The sequence below is a fragment of the Pan paniscus genome, chromosome 17 (assembly GCF_029289425.2).
Source record: "Pan paniscus chromosome 17, NHGRI_mPanPan1-v2.0_pri, whole genome shotgun sequence".
Lineage (NCBI taxonomy): Eukaryota > Metazoa > Chordata > Mammalia > Primates > Hominidae > Pan > Pan paniscus.
The window spans coordinates 71,838,496-71,865,245 of NC_073266.2; the positions used below are offsets into that span (position 1 = coordinate 71,838,496).

A 26,750-nucleotide genomic window follows, 5' to 3' on the forward strand; every position below is an offset into this window, starting at 1 on the left:
ACTTGCTTTATGAATCTGGGTGCTCCTGTATTGGGTGCATATATATTTAGGATAGTTAGCTCTTCTGTTGAATTGATCCCTTTACCATTATATAATGGCCTTGTCTCTTTTGATCTTTGTTGGTTTAAAGTCTGTTTTATCAGAGGCTAGGATTGCAACCCCTGTTTTTTTTTTTGCTTACCATTTACTTGGTAGATTTTCCTCCATCCCTTTATTTTGAGCTTATGTGTGTCTCTGCACGTGAGATGGGTCTCGTCAATACAGCACACCGATGGGTCTTGACTCTTTATCCAATTTGCCAGTCTATGTCTTTTAATTGGGGCATTTAGCCATTTCCATTTAAGGTTAATATTGTTATGTGTGAATTTGATCCTGTTATTATGCTGTTAGCTGGTTATTTTGCCCGTTAGTTGATGCAGTTTCTTCCTAGCCTCGATGGTCTTTACAATTTGGCATGTTTTTGCAGTGGATGGTACCGGTTGTTCCTTTCCATGTTTAGTGCTTCCTTCAGGAGCTCTTGTAAGGCAGGCCTGGTGGTGACAACATCTCTCAGCATTTGCTTGTCTGTAAAGGATTTTATTTCTCCTTCACTTATGAAGCTTACTTTGACTGGATATGAAATTGTGGGTTGGAAATTCTTTTCTTTAAGAATGTTGAATATTGGCCCCCACTCTCTTCTGGCTTGTACAATTTCTGCCGAGAGATCCACTGTTAGTCTGATGGGCTTCCCTTTGTGGGTAACCCGAGCTTTCTCTCTGGCTGCCCTTAACATTTTTTCCTTCATTTCAACTTTGGTGAATCTGACAATTATGTGTCTTGGGGTAGCTCTTCTCGAGGAGTATCTTTGTGGTGTTCTCTGTATTTCCTGAATTTGAATGTTGGTCTGCCTTGCTAGGTTGTAGAAGTTCTCCTGGATAATATCCTGAAGAGTGTTTTCCAGCTAGGTTTCATTCTCCCCGTCACTTTCAAGTACACCAATCAAATGTAGATTTGGTCTTTTCACATAGTCCCATATTTCTTGGGGGCTTTGTTTATTGCTTTTAACTCTTTTTTCTCTATACTTTTCACTTCATTTCATTCATTTGATCTTCAATCACTGATACCCTTTCTTCCAGTTGATCGAATCGGCTACTGAAGCTCGTGCATGCATCACGTAGTTCTTGTGCCATGGTTTTCATCTCCTTCAGGTAATTTAAGGTCTTCTCTACACTGTTTATTCTAGTTAGCCATTCGTCTAATCTTTTTTCAAGGTTTTTAGCTTCCTTGCAATGGGTTTGAACATCCTCCTTTAGCTCCTAGAAATTTGTTATTACCAACTTTCTGAAGCCTACTTCTGTCAACTCGTCAAAGTCATTCTCCCTCCAGCTTTGTTCCATTGCTGGCGAGGAGCTGTGATCCTTTGGAGGAGAAAGGGTGCTCTGGATTTTAGAATTTTCGGCTTTTCTGCTCTGGTTTCTCCCCATCTTTGTGGTTTTATCTACCTTTGGTCTTTGATAATCGTGACCTACAGATGGGGTTTTGGTGTGGATGTCTTTTTTGTTGATGTTGATGCTATTCCTTTCTGTTTGTTAGTTTTCCTTCTAACAGTCAGATCCCTCAGCTGCAGGTCTGTTGGAGTTTGCTGGGGGTCCACTCCAGACCCCGTTTTCCTGGGTATCACCAGCGGAGGCTGCAGAAAAGCAAATATTGCTGCCTGATCCTTCCTCTGGAAGCTTTGTCTCAGAGGGGCACCCGGCTGTATGAGGTGTCAGTTGGCCCCTACTGGGAGGTGTCTCCAAGTTAGGCTACATGGGTGTCAGGGAAGAGGCAGTCAGTCCATTCTCAGAGCTCAAACACTGTGCTGGGAGATGTCCCATGTCTTCAGAGCTGTCAGACAGGGACGTTTAAGTCTGCAGAAGTTTCTGCTGCCTTTTGTTCAGCTATGCCCTGCCCTCAGAGATGGAGTCTACAGAGGCAGTCAGGCCTCATTGAGCTGTGGTGGGCTCCACCCAGTTCGAGCTTCCAGGTTACTTTGTTTACGTAGTCAAGCCTCAGCAATGGCGGATGCCCCTCCCCCAGCGAGGCTTGCCAAGCCACCTCGCAGTTCCATCTCGGACTGCTGCACTAGCAGTGAGCAAGGCTCCATGGGCATGGGACCTGCTGAGCCTTGCCTGGGATATAATCTCCTGGTGTGCCGTTTGCTAAGACTATTGGAAAACTGCAATATTTGAGTGGGAGTGTCCCGTTTTTCCAGGTACAGTCTGTCAGGGCTTCCCTTGGCTAGGAAAGGGAAATTCCCTGGCCCCTTGTGCTTCCCAGGTGAGGTGATGCCCCACCCTGTTTCGGCTCAGCATCCGTGGGCTGCACCCACTGTCCAACCAGTCCCAGTGAGGTGAACCAGTTACCTCAGTTGGAAATGCGGAAATCACCCGTCTTCTGCATCACACTGGGAACTGCAGACCAGAGCTGTTCCTATTCGGCCATCTTGGAGCGGACCCCCGTTTTCTTTTATTTTTATGTTTGGATTATTTTTTTCTAGTTCACCGTTTTACTGAGAAGATAGTCCTTCAAGTTTCCTGAGCTGTAACATTCTAGTTACTCACCTTCTGTGGGTCCAAAGTCTTATCTCCTGTCTTCACACTTAGATTTAATCATTTTTTGTTTTCTTATTTGCAGACTACCACCACTTGTAAATAAGTTATAAGGATAGTGTGGAATTCTCTCTTATCCTGTTACCTCACAGTATTACCTACTATTTTTTTTTTTCTGGGAGAAAGGTATGCTCTGCATTTCAGCCTTGTTTTATAAAGTTGATTCATGTTAACAATTTTAGTTCACAAAGAGAGTTATACTTTTGATACATAGTGGTCAGGTTCTCACAATTTGGTGATATTTGGGTGTCCGCCCTTTCTTTTCTAAGTTGTATTTATTATATATTAGATATACTAAAGTCCTCAAATATTGAAAAAATCTTTTAAAAATATGTTAAAATCTTTTGAGAAAACTATAAGCTTTTTTTCAAATGTATTGGTCAGGAAAATGGAACTGGTGTACATATTTTAAGTAAGAAGGAATTTAGTATAGTGAATTAAATGCTTACAAAATAATTGAGAAGCTGAAGGAGTGAGTTCTAGGTTTGGCCTCCAGAAATGAATCTGAGAACTATACAGAATCAACCACTGTAGGGGTAGGTTGCCCCTCCACACCTGTGGGTGTTTCTCGTAAGGTGGAACGAGAGACTTAGGAAAGAAAAAGACACAGAGACAAAGTATAGAGAAAGAAATAAGGGGACCCGGGGGACCAGCGTTCAGCATATCGAGGATCCCGCCAGCCTCTGAGTTCCCTTAGTATTTATTCATCATTCGTGGGTGTTTCTCGAAGAGGGGGATGTGTCAGGGTCACAAGACAATAGTGGGGAGAGGGTCAGCAGACAAACACGTGAACAAAGGTCTTTGCATCATAGACAAGGTAAAGGATTAAGTGCTGTGCTTTTAGATGTGTATCCACATAAACATCTCAATGCCTTACAGAGCAGTATTGCTGCCCGCATGTCCCACCTCCAGCCCTAAGGCGGTTTTTCCCTATCTCAGTAGATGGAGCATACAATCGGGTTTTATACCGAGACATTCCATTGCCCAGGGACAGGCAGGAGACAGATGCCTTCCTCTTGTCTCAACTGCAAGAGGCATGCCTTCCTCTTTTACTAATCCTCCTCAGCACAGACCCTTTACGGGTGTCGGGCTGGGGGATGGTCAGGTCTTTCCCTTCCCACGAGGCCATATTTCAGACTATCACATGGGGAGAAACCTTGGACAATACCTGGCTTTCCTAGGCAGAGGTCCCTGCGGCCTTCCGCAGTTTTTGTGTCCCTGGGTACTTGAGATTAGGGAGTGGTGATGACTCTTAAGGAGCGTGCTGCCTTCAAGCATCTGTTTAACAAAGCACATCTTGCACTGCCCTTAATCCATTTAACTCTGAGTTGACACAGCACATGTTTCAGAGAGCACGGGGTTGGGGGTAAGGTTATAGATCAACAGAATCTCAAGGCAGAAGAATTTTTCTTAGTACAGAACAAAATGGAGTCTCCTATGTCTACTTCTTTCTACACAGACACAGTAACAATCTGATCTCTCTTGCTTTTCCCCACAAACCACCAGATAAGCTGTCTCTTTTGATTAAAAAAAAGTAGAGATGGGATCTCGTTATGTTGCCCAGGCTGGTCTCGAATGCCTGGCCTCAAGTGATCCTCCTGCCTTCGCTTCCTGAAGTGCTAGGAAGGATTACAGGCATGAGCCACTGTGCCCGGTCTAGCTATTTCTGTTGTAGAACTATGAATTGAAGAAAGTGAAATCAGTATGCTGCCACCCTGCCACTTCTTCTTGAAATCTGGAAAGCTGGAGGTTACTGACAATTGTAACCCAGTGATAAGGAACCAGGAATTGAGAAGCTGCTGTTGCCTCTGTTGTTGATGCACCTACCTCTTGGCACACAAGAATCTGGTAGTTGGACACTGGAACACAGAAAAGAAGACTCACATATCCTTGTTTTTGCTAGCCATCAGAAATGGCAATAAAATAATAATAATAATGAAGAAACATGGCTTCTGCTTCACTAAGAAAGTACTATTGAATTACTATTGAAATTACTATTGAATTTTAAAAAGTGGTCAGTATAGTATATTTGTGTCATAGTGGTCATTCCTTTTTGTTTCAAATTACCAACTTGTATTCTAATAAAGTTTAGCCAATAGTTGATTTATCTAAACCAAACCTATGTAGATACATATATACTGAGACAGAACAGTTTGTGATGTTGACAGAAGAATATTTCATCTATTTAGGCTTAGCCAGACTATAGTGTTCTACTTCAGTGTCATCAACTTTTTTGATATAACACTCTAGCAGTGAAAAAAACGTGGGAGGTACACACTCACAGAATCTGTATATTTACTAAAGATGCACCGAAGTTTAGGTTTAGCCTTAGTATTCACTTACTTGGTTTTTGGGTGGCCGAATAATCAAATAACTACATCAGCATCAATTTGTGGCATCCCATGAAATTATGCACAAAATTATCATGTTCATCACATAGTTTACATCATATCTAATCAGGATTAATGATTCTAGCCATAAAAATAGGGCATCACATTTAGATTTATTATTAACATCTGAATATTCACTTTCTTTTTTTAACTTTTATTTTAGAATTGAGGGATACGTGTGCAGGTTTGTTACAGAGATATATTGCGTGATGCTGATATTTGGAGTACAAATGAATCCATCACCCAGATAGTGAGCATAGTATCCAGTAGATAGTTTTTCAACCCTTGCTCCCCTCTCTCCTTCTCCCTTATATTCCCCCCCAGCGTCTGTTGTTTTCATCTTTACATCCATGCATACCCAATGTTTAGCTCCCACTTATAAGTGAGAAAACGCAGTATTTGATTTTCTGTTTCTATGTTTTTTGCTTAGGATAATGGTTTCCAGTGGCATCCATGTTGCTGCAAAGGACATGACTTTGTTCTTTTTTATGGCTGTGTAGTATTCCATGGTGTATATATGCCATATTATCTTTATCCAGTACATCATTGATGGGCACCTGGGTTGATTCCTAGGTGTTCATATGTCTTTGCTCTTGTGAATAACGCTGCAGTGAACATATGGGTGCGTGTGTCTTTTTGGCAGAATCATTTATTTTCCTTTGGGTATATACCCAGGAGTGGGATTCCTGGGTTGAATGATTGTTCAGTTCTTTGAGGAATCTCCAAACTGCTTTCCACAGTGGCTGAACTAATTTACATTCTCACCAACAGTGTGTAAGTATTCCCTTTTCTCTGTAGCCTCACCAGCACCTGTTATTTTTTGACTTTTTAACAAAAGCCATTCTGACTGGTGTGAGATGGTATTTCATTGTGATTTTGGATTGCATTTCTCTGATAATTAGTGATAAGCATTTTTTTCATATGTTTATTAGCTGCTTGTATGTCTTCTTTTGAGAAGTGTCTGTTTATGTCCTTTGCCCACTTTTTAATGGGGTTATTTGTTGTTTGCTTGTTGATTTAAATTCCTTATAGATCCTGGATATTAGGCCTTTGTTGGATGCATAGTTTGGAGATATTTTCTCCCATTCTGTAGCTTGTCTGTTTACACCTTTGATAGTTTCTCTCGCTGTGCAGAAACTGTTTAGTTTAATTAGGTCCCACTTGTCAATTTTTGTTTTCATTGTAATTGCTTTTGAGGACTTAGCCATAAACTCTTTGCCAATGCCAATATCGAGATGGGTGTTTCCTAGATTTTCTTCTAAGAATTTTGTAGTTTGATGGCTTGCGTTTAAGTCTAATCCATCTTGAGTTAATTTTGTGTATGGTGATAGGTGGGGGTCCAGTTGCATTCTTCTGCATATGGATAGCCAGTTATCCCAGCACCATGTATTGAATAGGCAGTTCTTTCTCTATTGCTTATATTTATCAACTTTGACAAAGATCAGATGGTTGTAGGTATGTGGCTTTATTTCTGAGTTCTTTTACTCTGCTCCATTGGTGTATATGTCTGTTTTTTAACCAGTAACTTTCTATTTTCGTTTCTGTAACCTTATAATACATTATACTTCAAAGTCAAGTAATATGATGTCCCCAGCTTTGTTCTTTTTGCTTAGGATTGCTTTGGCTATTTGGGCTCTTTTTTGGTTTTGTATGAATTTTAGAATAGTTTTTCTAATTCTTTGAAAAATGACATTGGTAGTTTGATAGGAATATCATTGAATCTGTAAATTACTCTGGACACTATTACCATTTTAATGATATTCATTCATCCAATCAATGAGCATGGAATGTGTTTCCATTTATTTGTGTCATCTCTGATTTCTTTGAACAGTGTTTTGTAATTCTCATTGTAGAGATTTTTCACCTCCCTGCTTATGTGTATTCCTAGGCATTTAGTTCTTTTTGTAGCTATTGTGAATGGGATTGTGTTCTTGATTTGGCTGTCAGTTTTGATGTTGTTGGTATGTAGGAATACTACTGATTTTTGTACACTGATTTTGTATCCTGAAACTTTGCTGAAGTTATCAGATATAGGAACTTTTTGGCAGAGATTATGGGGGTTTCTAGATATATAATCATATTGTCTGCAAACGGGGATAGTTTGACTTCCTCTCTGGCTGTTTGGATACCCTTTATTCCTTTCTCTTCCTTGATTGCTGTGGCCAGGATTTCTAGTACTGTTGAGTAGGAGTGGTGAGAGAGGGCATCCTTGCCTTGTTCTGGTTTTCAAAGGGAATGCATCCAGCTTTTGCCCATTCAGTATAATGTTGGCTGTGTGTTTGTCGTAGATGGTTTTTATTATTTTGACATATGTTCCTTTGATGCCTAGTTTGTTGAGGGCTTTTATCATGAGGGGATGTTGAATTTTGTCAAAAGCCTCTTCCGGATCCATTGAGATGATCATGTGGCTTTTGTTTTTAATTCTTCCTGGGATGCAAAGTTGGTTCAACATAATAATTTATTCACATTTATTGATTTGTATATGTTGAACCAACCTTGCATCCCAGGAAGAAAGCCTATTTGATTGTGGTTAATTAACTTTTTGATGTTCTGCTGGATTCAGATTGTTAGTATTTTGTTTATGGTTTTTGCATCAATGTTCATCAGCAATATTGGCCTGAAGTTTTCTTTTTTTGTTGTGTCTTTGCCAGTTTTTGGTATCAGGATGATGTTTGTTTCATAGAATGAGTTAGTGGGGAGTCCCTCCTCCTCAGTTTTCTTTGGAATAGTTTCAGTAGGATTGGTGCCAGCTCTTCTTTATATGTCTTATAGAATTCAGCTGTGAATCCATGTGGTCCAGGGGTTTTTAAAAAAATTATTACTGACTCAATTTTGGACTCATTAGTGGTCAGTTCAGGGTTTCAGTTTCTTCCTGGTTCAATCTTGAGATGTTGCATGCTTCCAGGAATTTATTCATTTCCTCTAGATTTTCTAGTTTGTGTGCATAGAGGTGTTCGTAATGGTCACTGGGGATCTTCTGTATTTCCGTGGGATCAGTTGTAATGTCATCTTTATTTCTGATTGTGTTTATTTGGATCTTCTTTTTTTCTTTGTTAATCTGGTTAGTGGTCTATCAATCTTGTTTATTCTTTCAAAGAACCAACTTTTGATTTCGTTGATCTTTTTGTATGGATTTTTGGGTCTCAGTGTTATTCTGTTATGCTCTGATTTTGGTTATTTATTTTTTTATGCTAGCTTTGCAGTCAGTTTGCTCTTGTTTTTCTAGTTCCTTTTCATGTAATGTTAGATTATTAATTTGAGATCTTTCTAACATTGATGTAGGCATCTAGTGCTATAAACTTTACTCTTATGACATTGCTTCAGCTGCGTCCAAATATTTTGGTATGCTATGTCTCTATTTTTATTAATTTCAAAGATTTTTGGATATCTGCCTTACTTTCATTGTTTACCTGAAAGCCATTCAGGAGCAAGTTGTTTAATTTCCATGTAATTATATGGTTTTGAGAGATTTTTTGGTATTGATTTCTATTTTTATTGCACTGTGGTCTGAGAGTGTGCTTGGTGATTTCAGTTTTTTTTAAATTTCTTGAGACTTGCTTTATGTATGGCCAAGTATGTGGTTGATCTTAGAGTATGTTTTGTGTGTGGATGAGAAGAATGTATATTCTGTGGTTGCTGGGTAGAATATTCTATAGATGTCTATTAGGTCCAATTGGTGAAGTGTTTGCTTTAAGTCCAGAATTTCTTTGTTAATTTCTACCTTAATGTACTGTCTAACACTGTCAGTGGGGTGGTGAAGTCTCTATTACTATGTGGCTAAGTCTTTTTGTAGGTCTAGAAGTAGTTGTTTTATGAATCTGGGTGCTCCAGTGTTGGGTGCATATATATTTAGGATTGTTAAGTCTTCTTGTTGAATTGAACCCTTTGTCATTATATAATGCCCTTCTTTGTTCTTTTTGACTGTTTTTGATTTAAAGTCTGTTTTATCTGATACAAAAATAATGACCCCTGTTCTTTTTTGTTTTCCATTTGCATGATGGATCTTTCTCCACCTCTTTACTTTGAGCCTCTGTGTGTCATTAATGTGAGATGGGTTTCTTGAAGACAGCAGACTGTTGGGTCTTGATTTTTTATCCAACTTGCCATTTTATGCATTTTTTTTTCTTTTTTTGAGACAAGGTCTTCCTTTGTTGCCTAGACTGGAATGCAGTGCTGTGCTTATAGCTCACTGCAGGCTTGAACTCCTAGACTCATGCAATCTTCCTGCCTCAGCCTCCTGAGTAGCTGGGACTACAGGCATGTACCACCATGCCTGGCTAATTTGCTATTTTTTGTAGAGACAGGATTGCACTATGTTGCCCAGACTGGTTTCAAAGTCCTGGGCTCAAGTGATCTTCCTGCCTTGGCTTCCCAGAAAGTTGGGATTATAGGTGTGAGCCACTGCACCAGACATCTATGCCTTTTAAGTTGGGCATTTAGACTGTTGACATTCAAAGTTAGTATTGGTACGGGACATTTTGATCCTGTCATCATGAATATGTACTTTCAAATATGGGTAAACATTCTAGATGTTACCTAATAAAATCTCATAAGCTTTTCTTGTGATTTCATCAGAGTCTAAATTTGTGATTATTATTGCAAAGAAAAATGTTGATATAATTGAAGATTGTGAAGCTTATTTTATGTACGAAATGATTATTAACAGCTTACAAATTATTGAGAGAGTGGATTAGCTTGGTCATTTTATGATGTAACATATTCTTTTTGAGTCAACAGAATAAAATGTGTGGTTATTTGTTTTGTGGTGTTATTTCAGTAATAGATAATAGCTACAAAAGTTGGTACATAAAAGTGGAGGGCTATACAACAAAACCCCAAATATGTGGTATTTAGGCTTTTGGGCAGTAGAGGGCTCAGAAAACTGTTAGCAGAGGCTGGAGTAACGATGAGGAAACTGCTTTAAGAAGTTCTTATGAAATATTTGGTAAAAGGAAAAAAAAGCTGCTTATAGTACATTGGAAAACAAAATACTGTACCTTATGAACTTTTGGCTTAGAATATCTTCAGGCAAAATGTAGAAAGCACCACCTTGTGCACTTAACTGCATTAGATTAAAGTACTATAAGGAAGTTGATTGAGGGTTGCTATTTGCAAGCGGAAGTTAAAGGTAATATATAGGAGTCTGGAATTACTAAATTGAAGAGTAGAACTGTTGTCTCATCTCCAGCTTTTGGTTATACTATCTGAGATGTCCTCCTTTTTCCATCATTATCTTTTCAAAATTCTTTCTAAGAAATGATCATTTTTGGAAACTTATTGATTATGAGTTTAGACATGTGATTTTGCTAATGGAATGTTAGCCTTTAGAAAGTGCTTACAATATTTCCACTTCCTCCCTTGCTCCCTTGCCTTCTTATGAGAACATACAAAGGCTAGGCTGCTAGTGGATGAAATTCATGAAGCAGAGCTAAGTCGCCCCAGTTACGTCAGCCCACTTCATCCTTTCTCAGATAACCCACAGCCAATTGCCAGGCATGTGAGTGAGCTCAGACTTAAGAGATAAAGTTAGATTTGTATGTCACTGAGATTTTGTGATTGTCTGTTACACATAATTGTGGCAGTTGATATTCATACAAGTGTGTACAATAATATGCACAATAAAGCAGCTTCATTATTAGAAAAAGATGAAGTATATTAATAAAGTGTTAGCAAAAAAGTGTTAGTGAAAAACAAACTAATTTTGTTCTGACGAATTGAGTCCCAAAACAACTTTAAATGGTGGATAAATTTTAAAGCAGAACGTATTAAAATTATTTATTGGGCTGGATGCAGTAGCTTATGTTTGTAATCCCAGTGCTTTGGGAGGCTGAAGCAGGAGAATTGCTTGAGGCTAGGAGTTGGGAGACCAGCCTAGGCAATACAGCAAGACCCTGTCTTTACAAAAATTAAAAAAAAATTAACCCGGTGTGGTGGCATATGCCTGTAGTCCCAGCTACTTGGGAGAGTGAGGCAAGAGGATCCCTTAAGCCCAGGAGGTCAAAGCTGCAGTGCTATGATCATACCACTGCACTCAAGCCTGGGCGACAGGCTTTAATAAACAAAAAGGATTTATTATAAATTGCTGTCTTTGGTAGTTGAAGACTAAGAATTTTTTAGATTCGCCAAAGCTATTAATCCTAAATCAAAGTTGATTCTGAAAATCATATAACTTAAAACCTATTCTAAGATTTAATGTCCAAAAAAATTAGTAATGTAATTATGCATACCACTTGAACCTGGGTGTTTTATAATATTGAATTCGTGCAATATAGTATATGCCTTGTAGCTAGCTCACAGTTCTGAGAGGTTTTTTTTGTACACTAATGGCAAATTTAAAAATGTTGACTATTTTTAAAAACAAAGTTGTAATAAATATTTTTGGATAAAATTTCAGATTTATCTTTATATCGTAGTTTATTCTAAGATAGTAGTAATAATAGGAGCTGGGTTTAGTTTGACCAAATACTGATTTAAATACTCAGCTCTTTGTCCAAAGTGTGCTTTTAATTCAATGTACATCTATTTTTACTTATTTTAAAAGTGTAAACATGAACCACTGTCATTGGATAACATCTCAATATATGAAAGATATTTCTGGTGAAGTTCGTTTTCATTGATAATAGATATAATTTCATATTTCAAATAGTCTTGATAATTTCTATTTTTTGCTAGCTTCTTATGAGATCTAAACTATATTGTTGTTTACTTTTAATATTGCAAAGATCTCATATTAGTAAAATTTCAGCTGCATTCATGTTTGTATTATTAGTATTTTCAATCCTTAGTTTCTTTGTAGAAATCTTTTAAACCCATTCACAATTTTCTGATGATTTTTTTCGTTAAAAGTATATCTGCTTAACTGTACCCCTATAAAACGTAATTTGTCAAAATATACTGAAAGCCAACAACCAATTTCAAACCTTCCACACTGTGGAACTCATCCTTATTTCTCAGAATATCTTTTATGCTCATGAATGGCTAGGTGAGGCACCAGAGTCAAGCTGCATATTCTGTATTAGTAAAGCTTAATTTTCTGAAAAAATAAATATAAATATAAGTTTTACTATTTTATTTCTGCACTCTGGTGGAGCTTCTTTGCTTTTTTGCTATAGATACTGGAATACCTTTCCAGATGCCTTTGCAGCCAGGTGTGAACAGTGTTCCATTTCTGGCTAATGAGATGTAAGCATCTTTCTTGGGGTTCCCAAGAAAGCTATGAAATAGGGCTAAACTCAGCTAAAATATCTTTTGCCTTTCACCCTTTTTCTTCCTGCTTAGAACATTGGGACAATGCCACCAGAAAGACAAATGCTATAAGCTAAGTATGGCAGAGCTGAGTGCTGTAAAGAGCCTTGGTCCCTAATGACATTATTAGGCCATCATATCAGATCTCTACTGCAGACTCCCAGACTTCTTGTGTGAGATCAATAAACCTCTCAACATTTATGTCCTCTATAAATCATATTTTTGTTGTGTGCAGCCAAACGTTTTCTTAACTGATATAATAATGTTGCACTCCCCTCTATGGAAACCACGGTTCTGATTCATTAGTATTATGTGTCCAAAATCATGGTAGAGAAGGGACATTGAAAAGGGACATGGGGCATGGGGCATAAATAGTCTTGATAATTTCTCTATAAGACTATTTATGACTATTTATATTTAGTTAAATATAAACATTTTTGTTTTTGTAAGTCCAGTAATATCTGAATATCTGAAAGTATTGGAGGAGTTATATGGTAAGAAAGATAAGATTTATAGAAAAATCTAAGTTCAGAATTGTTAAATTATTTTTATTTGTCATATTATTTGGATACCAGTATTACTTACCTTTAAACCTTACTGTTTTGTGGGATTGTTATTATTATATATGGTACCTTCTGCAATACCTAGCTATTTAGAAGTAATCAAAGTGACAAAATACCATAATATATGGAGATGATGACAGGGCAAGGAGAAGGAATCAAACATACAGTACCTGGTATTATTTCCTTTTAATTTGTTTGTTATTATTATTTACATTTTACCTTAAATAGGAGACAAGTTAATTAAATATCCAATTTTCCTATTTGTAAGACAAAGAAAAACTTATGTTTGGCTTCTGATTTCAAGATTTTTATCTTTCTTGGGATATGTATTTTATTAAAATGTGTAATTTGGTGATTTGTATATTTATGAAGTTTAGGGGTGGCCAAAAGGCTCACATTCTTCTAAGAGTAAAGTCTAAATTGGAAAATAGTAAAAGTTGCATACTCACAAAATTAGGCATATTCTAAATCATAGTATAACTACATCTTTAATTATGTCTCCCGAACATTCAGTAGAAAAGGGAAAATAACACTCAGAATCCCAGTAGATTTAGGAAGAGAGTTGGGAACAGAAGACAGTCTCCCTTTAGTTTTGCTGCTCTTTTAAATAGTAGTGGTTTTTTATGTGCTTTCCAGCTTCTCCCCCACTGTGCCCTTCTTCTTCCCACAGGTCTCCAGTCCCCAGATTTCTGTGCATCCTCTCTCATGCAAAGAAGGCTGGAAGACAAACTTGTGAAGCTAGAGGGTGATTACTAAAGGAGTTTGAAGTGAGTGCCATGAAAAGACCTAATTATTCTTAAGGAGAATGGTATTTCTGTATGTTCCTACACTTGAATTTTGACAATATTTTTCTATGAAGCATCAGAGCTGTTCAAGCGACAATTCCAAAAAGGTGTGTGCTTTTTTAGATTTGATACATAATATTTTTGAATAAAAGTAGGCTTTTTGCTGGGGCTAAATATTAATATTCTTTAACAATCATTCCAATCCATAGAGTGAGATTACAAAATATTTACTAAGGAAATTGCTTGTAAAGTGTAATGTCAAACAAATATTAATAACGTAAACACATTAACTATATATTGGTAAATAATGAGTGATATGGTAGATAAATGAAAAAACAAATGCTATCGATTATGATATAGTTTTTAATGACATTCTTTTTTGGCTTGGATAGGCTTTTCTATTTTTTTTAAAACTTATTTTGAGATAATTGTAGATTTGCATGCAGTTTTGAAAAATAATACATAATACATAATAATAATACCATATTCCCTTTATCCAGTTTCTCCCCATGGTAATATCTTGCATACCTACAGTACTGTATCACAACTAGGAAAATGACATTGATACTACCCGCTGCCATTATTTAGATACCACCAGTTTTACATGCACTCATTTATGCATGTGTGTTAATTCTATGCAGTTTTATTGCGTGTATAGATTCATGTGACCACGCCACAGTCAACACACAGAACAGGTTTATCACAAGGATCCCTCCTGCTACCCTTTCAAAGCGAAAGCCACTTTCTTTCTTCTCCTCCCCCACCTCCCTAACCCCAGAAACCGCTAATTCTGTTCATCTTTATCATTTTGTCATTTCAAAAATGTTAAATAAATGGAAGAATCCACTATTTAACCTTATGAGATTGGCTTTTTCATTCAGTATTATTCCCCTGAGACAATTCCAGTTGTCGTGTGCATCAATAGTTTGTTCCTTTTCATTACTTGGTAGTATTCCGTGTATGGATTACCACAGTTTAGCTATTAACCCATGTGGGTTGTTTCCAGTTTTTGGCTATTTGGAATAAAGCTACTATCAACATTTGTGTACATGTTTTTGTGTAAATGCTTTCATTTCTATGGGATGAAGAGTACAATTGCTGGGTTGTACAGTAAGTATTTGTTTGATTTGCAAGACACTGCCGCACTTTTCAAGAGAGGCAGTTACTGTTTCACATTTCCAGGTGCAATGTCTGAGTGATCCACTTTCTCCAAATCCTTGCCAACACCTGACATTATCACTATTTAAAAAAAAATTTAGCTATTCTGGTAAGCTTGTACTGATATGTACCCTTACCTAATAGCCAATGATGCTGAACATCTTTTGATATATGGGTATCTTAGTGAAATGTCCATGTCTTTGTCCCTAATTAGATTGTTTCTTACAAAGTTGAGTTTTGAAAGTTCTTTATGTATTTTAGTTACAAGTACTTTGTTGGAAATGTCTTGCAAATATTTTTTTTCCAGTCTGTCACTTATCTTTCCATCCTCCTCACAGGTCTTTCAAATAGCATACATTTTTTTAACTTTGATAAAGGTCAATTTATCATTTTTTCTTTTAAGAATCATGCTTTTGGTGTCAAGTGTAATAACTCTGTCTAGTTGTAGGTTCTGAAAACTTTATCCTGTGTTTTTCTTCTAAATATCTTATAGTTTTATATTTTGCATGTAACTCCATATTCCATTTTAAGTAAATTTTCATACTTAGTGTAAGGTTAGATCAAGGCCTATGAATGTCCAGCTGCTCCAACACCATTTGCTGAAATGCTGTTCAACTGAATTGTTTTTAAACCTTTGTCACCCATCAAATGTGATTTAATATACTCATGAGAACACTTTATTTTTACCCATTACAGTGTTCTTTCCTTTCTGAAGACCTCTGGATCCTATTTAATCTTCATTTTTAGCAGGCAGTCCTGCTGTTCAGGTGTAGTATAAGGACTGGGTGGATGTGTTGGTTCAGCCTTCCATTGGGCCCTGCCATCACCACTCTGGCAAAAGTAGAGCACAGACTGCCTCTCATTGCAGATGGGTGAGGTGGCAGTTCAGCTCCCCTTCTGGCCCTGCTGACATCCTCCTGGCAAAGGTGGGGCACTGATTTGCACATCCTTTTTGCTTTCCAGTGGGACTGGAAGCTTACCTCCCCAGTGGAACCTGATGACACAGGGGAGGTGACAAGGAAGTGGAGTGCTGCGTAGGCCCGTGTCCTACCTCTTTGTTTCACCTTGTTGATACCCAGGTGGGAATGGAGGCTCAGATCCTTGCTGAACCCTGCCAACACCAGAGAGGGTATATTAGTTTCCTTTGGCAACTATAACAAAGTTCCACAAATTTAATGGCTTAAAAAGACAAATTTGTTGTCTCATAACTCTGGAGGCCAGAAGTCTGAGAGCAGGGCCACACTGCCTCTGAAAGCTCTAGGGGAGAATCCTTTTTCACTTCTTCCAGCTTCTGGTGGCTCCAAGTGTTCCTGGGCTGTGGCTGTAAAACTCCAGTCTCTACCTCTGTCTTCACATGGCTTTCTCCTCTTCTCCATGTCTCTATCCTCTATGTATCTCTTATAAGGACATTTGTTTTTGGATTTAGGGCCACCAGGATAATCCAGGGTGAGCTCATCTTGAGGTCTTTAATTATCTTTGCAAAGACCCTTTTTCCAAATTAGGTCAGATTCACAAGTTCCAGGGATGTGACATGGACATTTTTTTGGTGGGTCACTGTTCCCACTACACCCTGATGCAGGGTGGGGATGGAGGCTTAGCATCCTGCTGGGCCTTGATGACTCCAGGGGTGGGAGTAGGGGTGGGAGAGGGTAGTGAAGCTCCCTGGTCACTAGCCTTTCTTTGCACTACCTAGCTGCTATGGGTTGAATGTCCCTCTGCTTTTATGAATGGATTCATGTTATTATCACAGAAGTGGCTTTGTTATAAAAGTGAGCTCTCTCTTGCTCTTACCCTCGTGTCATGTGATGCCCTCCACCATGTTATGATGTAGCAAGAAGGCCCTCACCAGGTGTCGGTACCACGCTCTTGGACTTCTCAGTCTCCAGAATTGTGAACTAAATAAACTTCTTTTCTTTATAATTTATACAAACTGTGGTATTGTTATAGCCCCAGAAAATGGACTAAGACATTGGTTAAGTCTCGTTGCTGCCAGCTGGGGGTGGAAGCTGTCTTTGTCTCTGGACTTCACTCATACTGCCTATGTTACCTCCTGCTTCTGCTGAGTGGAAGATAGAAATCAGCTCCCTGCTTGGTCAGTCTACATCACCTGGAAGAGCAATCAGTGCTGTCTGCATCTGCCAGGTAGAAGATGGGAGATTAGCTCCCTGCTCAGCTTTGTAGACACCATGGGATAGGGGTGTGTCAGGGCACCACCATCTGCTTCTGTGGGACGGGGGTGGGTAGGATGGAAAAGTGTCTCCTTGCTCTGCCACACTGAAACCATGGGGGTGGTTTGTAGGTTGATGCTTGGCTGGTGTAGGGTGGGCATTATAAAAAAGTGTTTTGTTCTGTTAGGCACCTGGTCCTATGACTAGGAGGAGAAGGCTTTTCATGCATGCAGTTGTGTGTGTGTGTGTGTGTGTGTGCATGTGTGTGTGTTTCTTTCCCACCTGGGATATGTGGGAGGCAATAAGGAAACCCAGAGAACTCACTGAATGTCATTCCTTAAGTCCCAACGTCCATAGATAGCTTGCTGCATTCTTTCCACCTATGCTTGAGTTTTCCTATGCTTGTTTGTTGTGTTATGTGCAGGGTCTTTAAGTTTTAAGAGGAAAGACTTGGGAGGAATGGGCTTTTGCATCTTGGCCACACCAGAAATTGTTCGATGACTCATTGCATTTAAAATTCTAAATGTCATTGGTCATACATTTTAGTGGAATTCTTTTCAATTTTTATGTTCATGTTTCCTACAATTGTCAGTTTAAGCAGTAAGTGAAAGAAAAACAATTTAAAATGTATTTTAACTTTTAGTTAATGCTGACCTCCGACTGTATCTGCTTTCTTATTGGTCCTTATACAGAGGATTTTACAGGGACAAAAGCAAAAGATAAAAATATACTAATAACACTTTTATTTAACATCATTCTTACGTGAGATTAAAAACTGTATTTAATGCCATATTCTTGTACAACTATGAGTTCTTATTTTTATGAACTATCTTCAGCCATGTGTACAAGAATACTGTCTAGAATAGTTTAACAGTATTATTTATGTGTGTTGACTTAGAAGTAAACAGCAATAACTACTACACATGATTTTATAGCAGAACGGCCTCATTTCTTCTTTTGATATCATGAATGACTATTATGATGAAATCCACGTCTTGATGGAGTTTTGTGTGCCTTTATTCCATCTTTTGCATTGAGGATGAAGTTTACTAAGTTGGAAGGCATGGTTTTTTCAATTATTGATGGGGACAATTTTCCTCTCATTTCTGTCTGGACAAACATCACTAGTTTGGAATATGCTGGGTTTCTGTAAGCAAAAGAAGAGTTAAAAAAAGATAAGAAATTTTTAGATTTAACTACTGACTTTACAGGTTTTTGGAGAGCAGGATTCTTATCTTATTCACCGTTGACCTACTTAAAAATTGTACTTAAAAGTATTAAGTGGCTAGAATATTTCTTAAAATCTTGAGTTTTAGGCACCATTTCCTTTTTGTCATTTTATTGACTTTAAAAAATTCTAACAGTAATGTAGGCTTATTATGAAAATTTAAACAATATAAATTTTTCATAATTAAAGAAAATTTTCCCTCCCTCATTTCCCTTATCCTGTTTCCCAGAGATAATCACTGTTTACAGTTTTAATTGTTATATTTTCACGTGACTGTCTTTCTCTCTCTATATATACATATACAAAAACAGCATACATATGAACATAAATGAATATGTTCCCCACATATATAAATATAGTTTTATTTTTTAATGGAGATATTTTTCTGCAACTAGTTTTATTTTTATCTTAATAGGATACCATGAACTTCCTTCTGTGTCTGTACATACAATCTACTTAACTGTTTTTCATGGCTACAGACAGTATTTCATTTTCTATTTAACAGTCCTTTTATTGACTATCATTTAGGTTGTTTCTCACTTTTGGCTACTGTAAGTAAAGCTGCAATAAAATATCTTTGTAATGTATCCATTTATGCTTTTTTTTTTGAGACAGGGTCTTACTCTGTTGCCCAGGCTGGAGTGCAGTGATGTGATTCTAGTTCACTGCAGCCTCGAACTCCTGAATTTAAGCAATTCTCCAGCCTTAGTCTTCTGAGTGGCTGCGATTACAGGTGTGCCCAATCATGCCTGGCTAGATTTTAAAATTTTTTTAAAGAGACAGGGTCTCATTATGTTGCCAAGGGCAGTCTCAAGCTCCTGGCCTCAAGCGATCCTCCCACTTCGGCCTCCCAAAATGCTGGGATTACAGGTGTGACCCACCTCACCCAGCCCCATTTACACTTTTATAAATACTTATAATTTCTAGGTCAAAGGTTTGTGCATTAAGGTTTTTGACACGTTAATTCCAAACTGCACTTTAAGTGGTATTTTATATTCTAGCCCATTGATCTTCACACTGGGGTCAGAAAGGGTGAATACTTTTAAGAGAATAAATTTTCCAGTCTCTAACTTCCATATGCATTTTTTCCTTAATCAGATCTGTAAATATGTCTCTGTTGGAGATGTGGGCTTTTTCTTTCCTATCAGCCTCTTCAAAATCGCCCTTCTCTTGCTTTATACAACAAAGGCATACCTGTTATCCACACTAAATGGTACTATGGTGCTTTACCTTGGTATATAAAAATCTTTGAGATGCTAAAGGGAAAATCTGATTAGTGGCGAGTTGAGAAAAAATTCTTTTCCAAGTCATGCCATTTTTTTTTTTTTTTTCAGTAAAACTTAAGGATCTAATTGAGTTGTCAGCTGACAGGTCTTTTTTTTTTTTTTCTTTTGAGACGGAGTCTCACTCTGTCACCCAGGCTGGAGTGCCATGGAGTGATCTGGGATCACTGCAAGCCCCGCCTCCCGGGTTCAAACGATTCTCCTGCTTCAGCCTCCCGAGTAGCTGGGACTACAGGCCTGTGCCACCATGCCTGGCTAATTTTTGTATTTTTGGTAGAGATGGGGTTTCACCATGTTGGCCAGGCTGATCTCGAACTCCTGACCTCAGGTGATCCACCCACCTCAGCCTCCCAAAGTGCTGGGATTACAGGTGTGAGCCACTGTGCTTGGCCAGGTCTTTTTTTAATGATAAACATTTTTTGATGATAGGTCACTACATAATTTATGGTATATAATTCATAAATTTTTTATATAAAAATAAAATAAAAAATATTTTTATATAATTCTCAAATTTTATTTTTATTTATTATTAAATCAAAAATTATTTAATTGAATGACAGTGCTGGAATTATACTCTCTCCATTTCAACACATTTATGTTAATAAATTTTCTTCGATTTTCTTAAAATGAAAGCAGTAGTAGACTTGATATTGAATGCTGTCTTATTTTTCAGTAATATACACCCACAGTTAAATGAAATGAGTGTAATGGTTAAAAGCGTGGACTCAGGAACTAGTCTGCCTTGGTTTGAAACTGAGCTTTGCTATTACCTATATGTAACCTTCAGATAGTTAATCTCTTTGGGCTTTCACTTTCTTTCCTGCCCATTGGGCATAGTCACACTATCTACTTTATGGGGTTACTTTGAAGATCAAATGAGTCAATATGTACAAATTGTTTATAACAGTGCCTAGCACATAGTAAGTGCTATTTCAGTTTTGCTAATAATAAAATATGTGTTTCTAATAACAGTTTGCATTATGTTTAATATTTGTATACAAACATTTTTAATTTTGATCAATATATAATGATAACAACTTAATCCAGAAGGCATATATATATTTTTAATTGTTAGATAGTATGGTTATAGGAAATAAAACACATTTTAAAACTTTAAACACATGTCATTTTTACAGAGAATTAGGATGACTACGAAAGAATTCAAAGCATAAAATATATTCTATTAGAATAAAATTATATGAGGGAAAAATAAAAATGTGAGTTCAAGGAGGAAAGGAATGATGTAAAGTTTCTGACTGTTAAAAGTTGTATTTATTTTGAAATGAATAATTTAATGGTGGGTTTCAAGTTATGGTATTTATAATCTACTGGATACGTTTATAAGGATGGTATAACCGCTTTTTAAAAAATGTCAATGTTTAGCGCATGCTGGGAATTGTACTTTTCATCAGTGTAATTTACTTTTCATCAATGTAATCCCTATGAAAAATTTTAATGTCAACTTAAAAATGTGCAAGAGAGAATATAGTTTTATAAAATTTTCAAGGGAGACTACCCTTCCAACAAATAGTGTGAGCGTCCATTTTCTTATACTTTTCTCTATGCGGGGTTTATACTATTTTTACAGTGCCTCAAATGGCTACACCGAGAACAGAGTAGTTCCCTCTTATACTCTGTTTCACTTTCTGCAGTTTTATTTACCCAAGGTCAACCTGTTCCAGAAATAAGAAAAATTCATAAGCTTTTAATTGTACATTGTTCTGAGTAATGTGATGAAATCTTAACACCGTCCTGCTCTGTCCCACCCAGGATGTGAAATCATCCCTTTACCAGTGTATTCAGGCTGTATAGCCCACCCACGCATTAGTCACTTAGTAGCCCTCTTGATTATGAGATTAAAAAAACCATGGTGTATACATAGGGTTTGGTACTATCCATGGGTTTAGGCATTTACTTGGGGTCATGGAACGTATCTCCATGGATAAATGGGGGAACTACTGTCCTTACTAGTAGTTTGTATGGTCTTAAATCTTTATTTGTGTTTACAATGGCTTTACACACATAAGAAAGCCTTTCTAATATTTACTGGAGTGCACTTCTACATTGACAAGGTGCAAGAAGGGGACTTGGCCTGTGAAGCACACTTTAAGCTGTGTAATTTTCCAACTCTAGTCCGTGCCAGCAGTTGATTTACCTTGCTGAATTGGAGTAATTACCCTTCATTTGTTTTGTTTTCTCCTGCTATGGAGAATAAAGTCTTGGCCATAGATTCAAAATTGACAAATGTGTAGAAAGACCATACATTGTTATTATTATTATCTGCATCAACAATCGTATACATTAACGTGAATAATTGTGAGGTTTTTTAGTTTTCCAGTTCAGTAGAGGAAATGTTAAGGAATACAGGTCCAAAATTTAATTTCATTTGGGCTTCCTTCACATACATTTTTTTTTTGTACTGAGACATTTATATCTGACCAATACATCTGTTATCACGTGCCAATATCTTTTACTTAATAAAAAATCATTTAGCAAACATTAAAATTTAAGGAACTTGTGAAATGATATACATTGAATTTGAGTATATGCTTTTACAAAATAAGTATATTTTATGCTGCCATTTTATCCCAAGGCCACCTTTAGGCAGTGACTCATCTCTGATTTCTTCGGCTTTTCTTTTTATCTGAATGTACCTACTGGATCTCATTTTGCAGGTATCTGCTCTTAGTAGGTAGTCCATTGGAAGAATTCATTCAAAGTAAAACATTCATTACTGATAAATGTAAGTGTGCTATAATTCTAGGAAAGTTTATTTTTAATTCACAAAAGTTCCTTAATAATTTACAGAAATGACTCTAATGGAGAAATAGAAAACATCAAGGAAGCTTAACTGCTGGGAAATGTTTGTGTGTGTTTGACTGTTCTCAGAAACCTCAGATCATACTTTATAGGGAAGTATCCATTCTGATTATACTTAAAATGAAAACGATTATAAGAAGTTATTTTAAAAATCATATTTAGGGGCAGTTTTTTTCCCGCAACAGAATATGCTGCTACATATTTCTACTGATGAGCCAGCAATCTTAAACTAAATCACAAGTTGAACTAAAAAAACCTGTTAAAATAAATAAGTGCAAATAACACTTACTCTTTCATTGGTGAACATACAAAGCCACAAGGATGGTTATAACCACGGATATAATTTGAAGATGGAGGATATTCTGGAAAATCCACACTTTTAGCTAAGAGATTTAAAAAAATTAAAATGAAACCTATTCACAAAGAGGAAAAACTATTTCCAGCAGCATATTTTTAGAAACATATAATATAGCATTTAAGTTAGTTAATAGCATTAACATTAGTTTTATATATGTGAATGTGTATTTGCACATATGAAGCCAAAATTGAGAAAATACCAGTATCAGCACTATTGTCCTCTTAAACTTTTTCCTGCTAGTTATTTCTAAAGATGCTGTCAACTTCTGTATACAAGAAAAATGGTTAAAAGTATCATTGAACTATTTTCTGAGATTTGAAGCAAAAGATACCCTCAAATCTCAGAAAATAGTTAATGCTGATAACTAACTTAAATCTCACTGGGTTTGAGTGAAAACTGTTAACTGGCTTTGGGTGAAAACTATTCTACTAGGGTCCTGGGTTCATAGATTTTTGTGTTAATCATGTTTTTTTTTTTAAATAAAATATTCGAAGTAGTTAGATGGTCGGTCAATAAAGATACTTTAAAATGCTTCCTTCTGCAATTCCCTGTAGCTAACTTCAAACTCTAACTAAAAATCAATAGAGTTTATTTTAGAATTATGCAACCTAGTATCTGTATTCTATGTGAATGCAGAGGGGGGTGGTTTATGATTTAATTTATGATAATATATATACTCTTCTAAAAATATTTTAAAAGATATATTTGTTTATTCTGTGCAACTGAATCCTGCTCTTGTCAGAGAAGATGGATTTTCTGATATGATTTTAACATAAAGCAAATCAATTCCATGGGAAATACAAAGTAAAACACTAAGGAGACTAGAGTTGTTGAATGAATTTTCCATTTTTATGACTTATATCATTATCTTTTTTTTTTTTTTTTTTTTGAGACGGAGTCTCGCTCTGTCACCCAGGCTGGAGTGCAGTGGCGCGATCTCGGCTCACTGCAAGCTCCGCCTCCCGGGTTCACGCCATTCTCCTGCCTCAGCCTCCCGAGTAGCTGGGACTACAGGCGCCCGCTACCACGCCCGGCTAATTTTTTGTATTTTTATAGTACTGCCAGAGTGATCTTATTATAAAAGATTTTTTCCCTGTTTGAAATATGGAAATTATGCTTGTCTTCTTTAAAAAAATCTGTTGTAGTCTACAAACAGGTATGGGTCTTTTATGAAGCATATGGTGTGGTAGTTAGCACTTATTTTGGAAAATCAGAAAGATCTGAGTCTTAATTCTGGGTTACCTACTTATTAGCTATGTAACTTACTTTCTTAACTGCTTAATTTCCATGAACTTCAGTTTCCTCACTAGTGAGATAATGCAAGCAAAATATTTAGCTTAAAGCAAGGTGCAGGGCAGGATAAAAAAAAAGAAATGTTAAGAAAACTATGAGTACTGATTGAAAATTCATTCAATGGAAACTTTTAAAAGCAAATTCAGTAGTGATTTGTGCACCACGTGGTTGATTACCTCTAGTTGTTGATTTTAACCTCTACTTCTTTTTTTAGCTTCCCTCTGGTCACTAATAATTATATAGAAATGGTCTGCCTTCAAAATGTGGAAAATAACAGATCTATGATCTGTTCAGACAAACTATTTTATGTTGTAGGCAGTGAATACATTATATGTGCCCTCATTTCAAAAATGAGACAACTAAACATATATGAATATTATGAACATCAGCCCTTAGTGGTATGCTGCAGAAAGAGCTAACTGGGTTTGAATGAGTGCTGTGACTTAGTCTGAACTCTGAAATGTAGAGTACTAAAGATATCTCGGAGGAACTGAAATCTTGTTGGGAAATAATAATTAACGAAACGTAGTTGTCCCTGGTCCCAAGTAGAAATGGTGAAATTAATTCAAATTATAGAGAAAAACGGGCTCTATGCCACTGTGATACCAAAGTTCCTTCACCAAGAGTTATCTTAAGTTATCTGAGTCCATAGATCCATATGGTATGAAATGGTATGTTCTCAGCAATAATGCAAGTTAGAAAATGATTACACATTTGCATTTTACAGAATGACATATTTGGGAGTGGGGATAGGGATATATCAAAACCCGCAGTTTCTAAAAGAAATAAAAGCACATTTATGTAAAGAGCCATCTAGTGGAAATTTCTTTAACAGTTTTATCAGTTACTGGATATGTGCATTATAAGCAATTCAAATATAAAATTATATCTGACAATTAATTTTGTTTCTTAGGATTTAAAAAATGTATACCCAAAGTTTTAGGCTACAAGTATCTATCTATACTCAGTGCTACAGGATATATGCTGCAAAAGTCTAAGAGATGTTGCAAACATTGACCATTATATAAATGGCACCTTCAGAGTGTCACTAGGCATATCTACATGATACGTCTAATTGTTGATCCCACTAAGTAAATTTAAAAAGGAAATAATTAAAATATAATTTCTTTGAAGCTGTGAATAAAGGGAAAACATTTATTAATGGCTCGCAGTAATTCCAAGATATGGGCAAAATGTTTCAACTTACAACTGATAATGTTCATATTTCCTTCGTAGCGCTTGATGTACACTAAGTCGATAAAGTCTCGAGGGGAAATGGAGCCCACGGCAAAACTTTGTGTAATGGTATGACATATGAATGTGTCCTGCAACAAATCAAACCGTAAAGATAACAAACGTTACTTAATATCTATTCTTTGTATTGTTTCCCCCCCAAGTTTTATTGCATATGATTGGCCTCTATTTGGAAAAAGCAGGGCTTTGAAATTTTAAGATCTCATCACCAAATCAGCTTGGATTTTGAGTGTTAAAGGAGCATTAAATCTACGAGTGTAGAAAATTCAAGAAGCAATCTTGATATCATCTACTCTTTCAATTTTTAGATGGAGAAATTGAAGCCTAACAGATTAAATCACATTCACATCTAGAGATAAGTACAGAAATAGAACCCAGGTTTCCTGATTCCCCATGCAGTACTATTTCTACTACTCCACATAGGCTAAGTAATATATTCTGAAAAATACATTGATTTAGCACCCTGTGGTGTAAGGTCTAAAATTAAAGACCAATGTTGTATGCTGGTTTTACCAGCATAGGGTGAAACCAGGAGGGTCTTGAATGGCCTAACTGCACATTCCTTTCCCTCTTCATTCCTGCAGATAAGATCCCCTAGCCAAACAACCCTTCTTCTCAATAGGACCAGCACAGTTACTATTTATCCCTGTTTAGCGGTTTCAGTTCCCTGCTGGCCTATGGAATCATTCAAACAAGTCAATCACATTCTTCTGCAGGAACTGGGGCTCACCCTACCCTGTTGACACAAAGGCTACCTCCCACAGCCACTAGGTGTTCACCCTGTTCCCATGTTGCCCTGTGTGGCATGGTTTGTTCTCCCTCCTTGGTCTGTGATTAATGATGAATAAACTTTAGTCTACCTCACTTGTCCATTGGTGGGTATTATGTGTTTGGCCATCCCCATAACCCTAGAGTGGGACTCTCTCCCTCACCAGTAGGTTGAAGAGGAGGCAGTTAAGAAACATCCTTGACCAGGCATGGTGGCACATGACTGTAATTCCAGCTACTTGGGAGGCTGAGGTAGGATGATCACTTGAGCCCAAGAGTTTGAGGCTAGAGTGAGCTTTGATCACAACACTGCACTCTAGCCTGGGCAAGAGAGTGAGACCCTATCTCTAAAAAGAATAATAATTATAAAAATAAATAAGTAAATAAAACATACTCCTGGAGATGAATACTACAAATCTTTACAGAAAGGGAAAATAATTCTAATTTAAAATTAGGAGACCAGGTACGGGTCCTGGTTCTATCACATATTGGCTGCATTATCCTTGAATAAGTCACATAATCTCTCTGAATTTGTTTTCAGGTTTTTGGATGTCACGTCTAGTATTCTTTCTATTATAACATATGACTTGCAACAACAATAGAAATATCTGGGCTGGGTGTGGTGGCTCACGCCTGTAATCCCAGCACTTTGGGAGGCCGAGGCAGGCTGATCACAAGTTCAGGAGATCGAGACTATCCTGGCTAACACGGTGAAACTCTGTCTCTACTAAAAATACAAAAAATTAGCCGGGCGTGGTGGCGGGCACCTGTAGTCCCAGCTACTTGGGAGGCTGAGGCAGGAGAATG

The 26,750-nt window shown here is 37.0% G+C and overlaps 2 protein-coding genes across 8 annotated transcripts in view; one reads left to right on the forward strand and one right to left on the reverse strand.

The window, feature by feature from the left end:
* The window catches only part of POLI (DNA polymerase iota), a 53,811-nt gene extending 39,339 nt beyond the window's left edge, over positions 1-14,472 (forward strand). Inside the window, exons 9-10 of one of the 2 annotated variants that reach the window (XM_024926379.4) lie at positions 13,499-13,595; positions 14,272-14,472. In XM_024926379.4, coding sequence (XP_024782147.2) covers positions 13,499-13,584 — 86 coding nt within the window. In that variant the 3' untranslated portion in view covers positions 13,585-13,595; positions 14,272-14,472. Of the gene's footprint in view, positions 1-13,498 lie in introns of both variants that reach the window. The other variant, XM_024926378.4, reaches the window with a different exon arrangement.
* A 3,197-nt stretch (positions 14,473-17,669) lies between these two features.
* STARD6 (StAR related lipid transfer domain containing 6) overlaps positions 17,670-26,750 on the reverse strand; it is a 33,261-nt gene continuing 24,180 nt past the window's right edge. For all 6 annotated transcript variants that reach the window (XM_034943745.3, XM_034943743.3, XM_008952613.5 and 3 more), the window contains 3 exons: positions 25,129-25,246; positions 22,560-22,653; positions 17,670-18,086 (listed from right to left, as the gene is read on the reverse strand). In XM_034943745.3, coding sequence (XP_034799636.1) covers positions 17,903-18,086; positions 22,560-22,653; positions 25,129-25,246 — 396 coding nt within the window. In that variant the 3' untranslated portion in view covers positions 17,670-17,902. The remainder of the gene's footprint in view (positions 18,087-22,559; positions 22,654-25,128; positions 25,247-26,750) is intronic.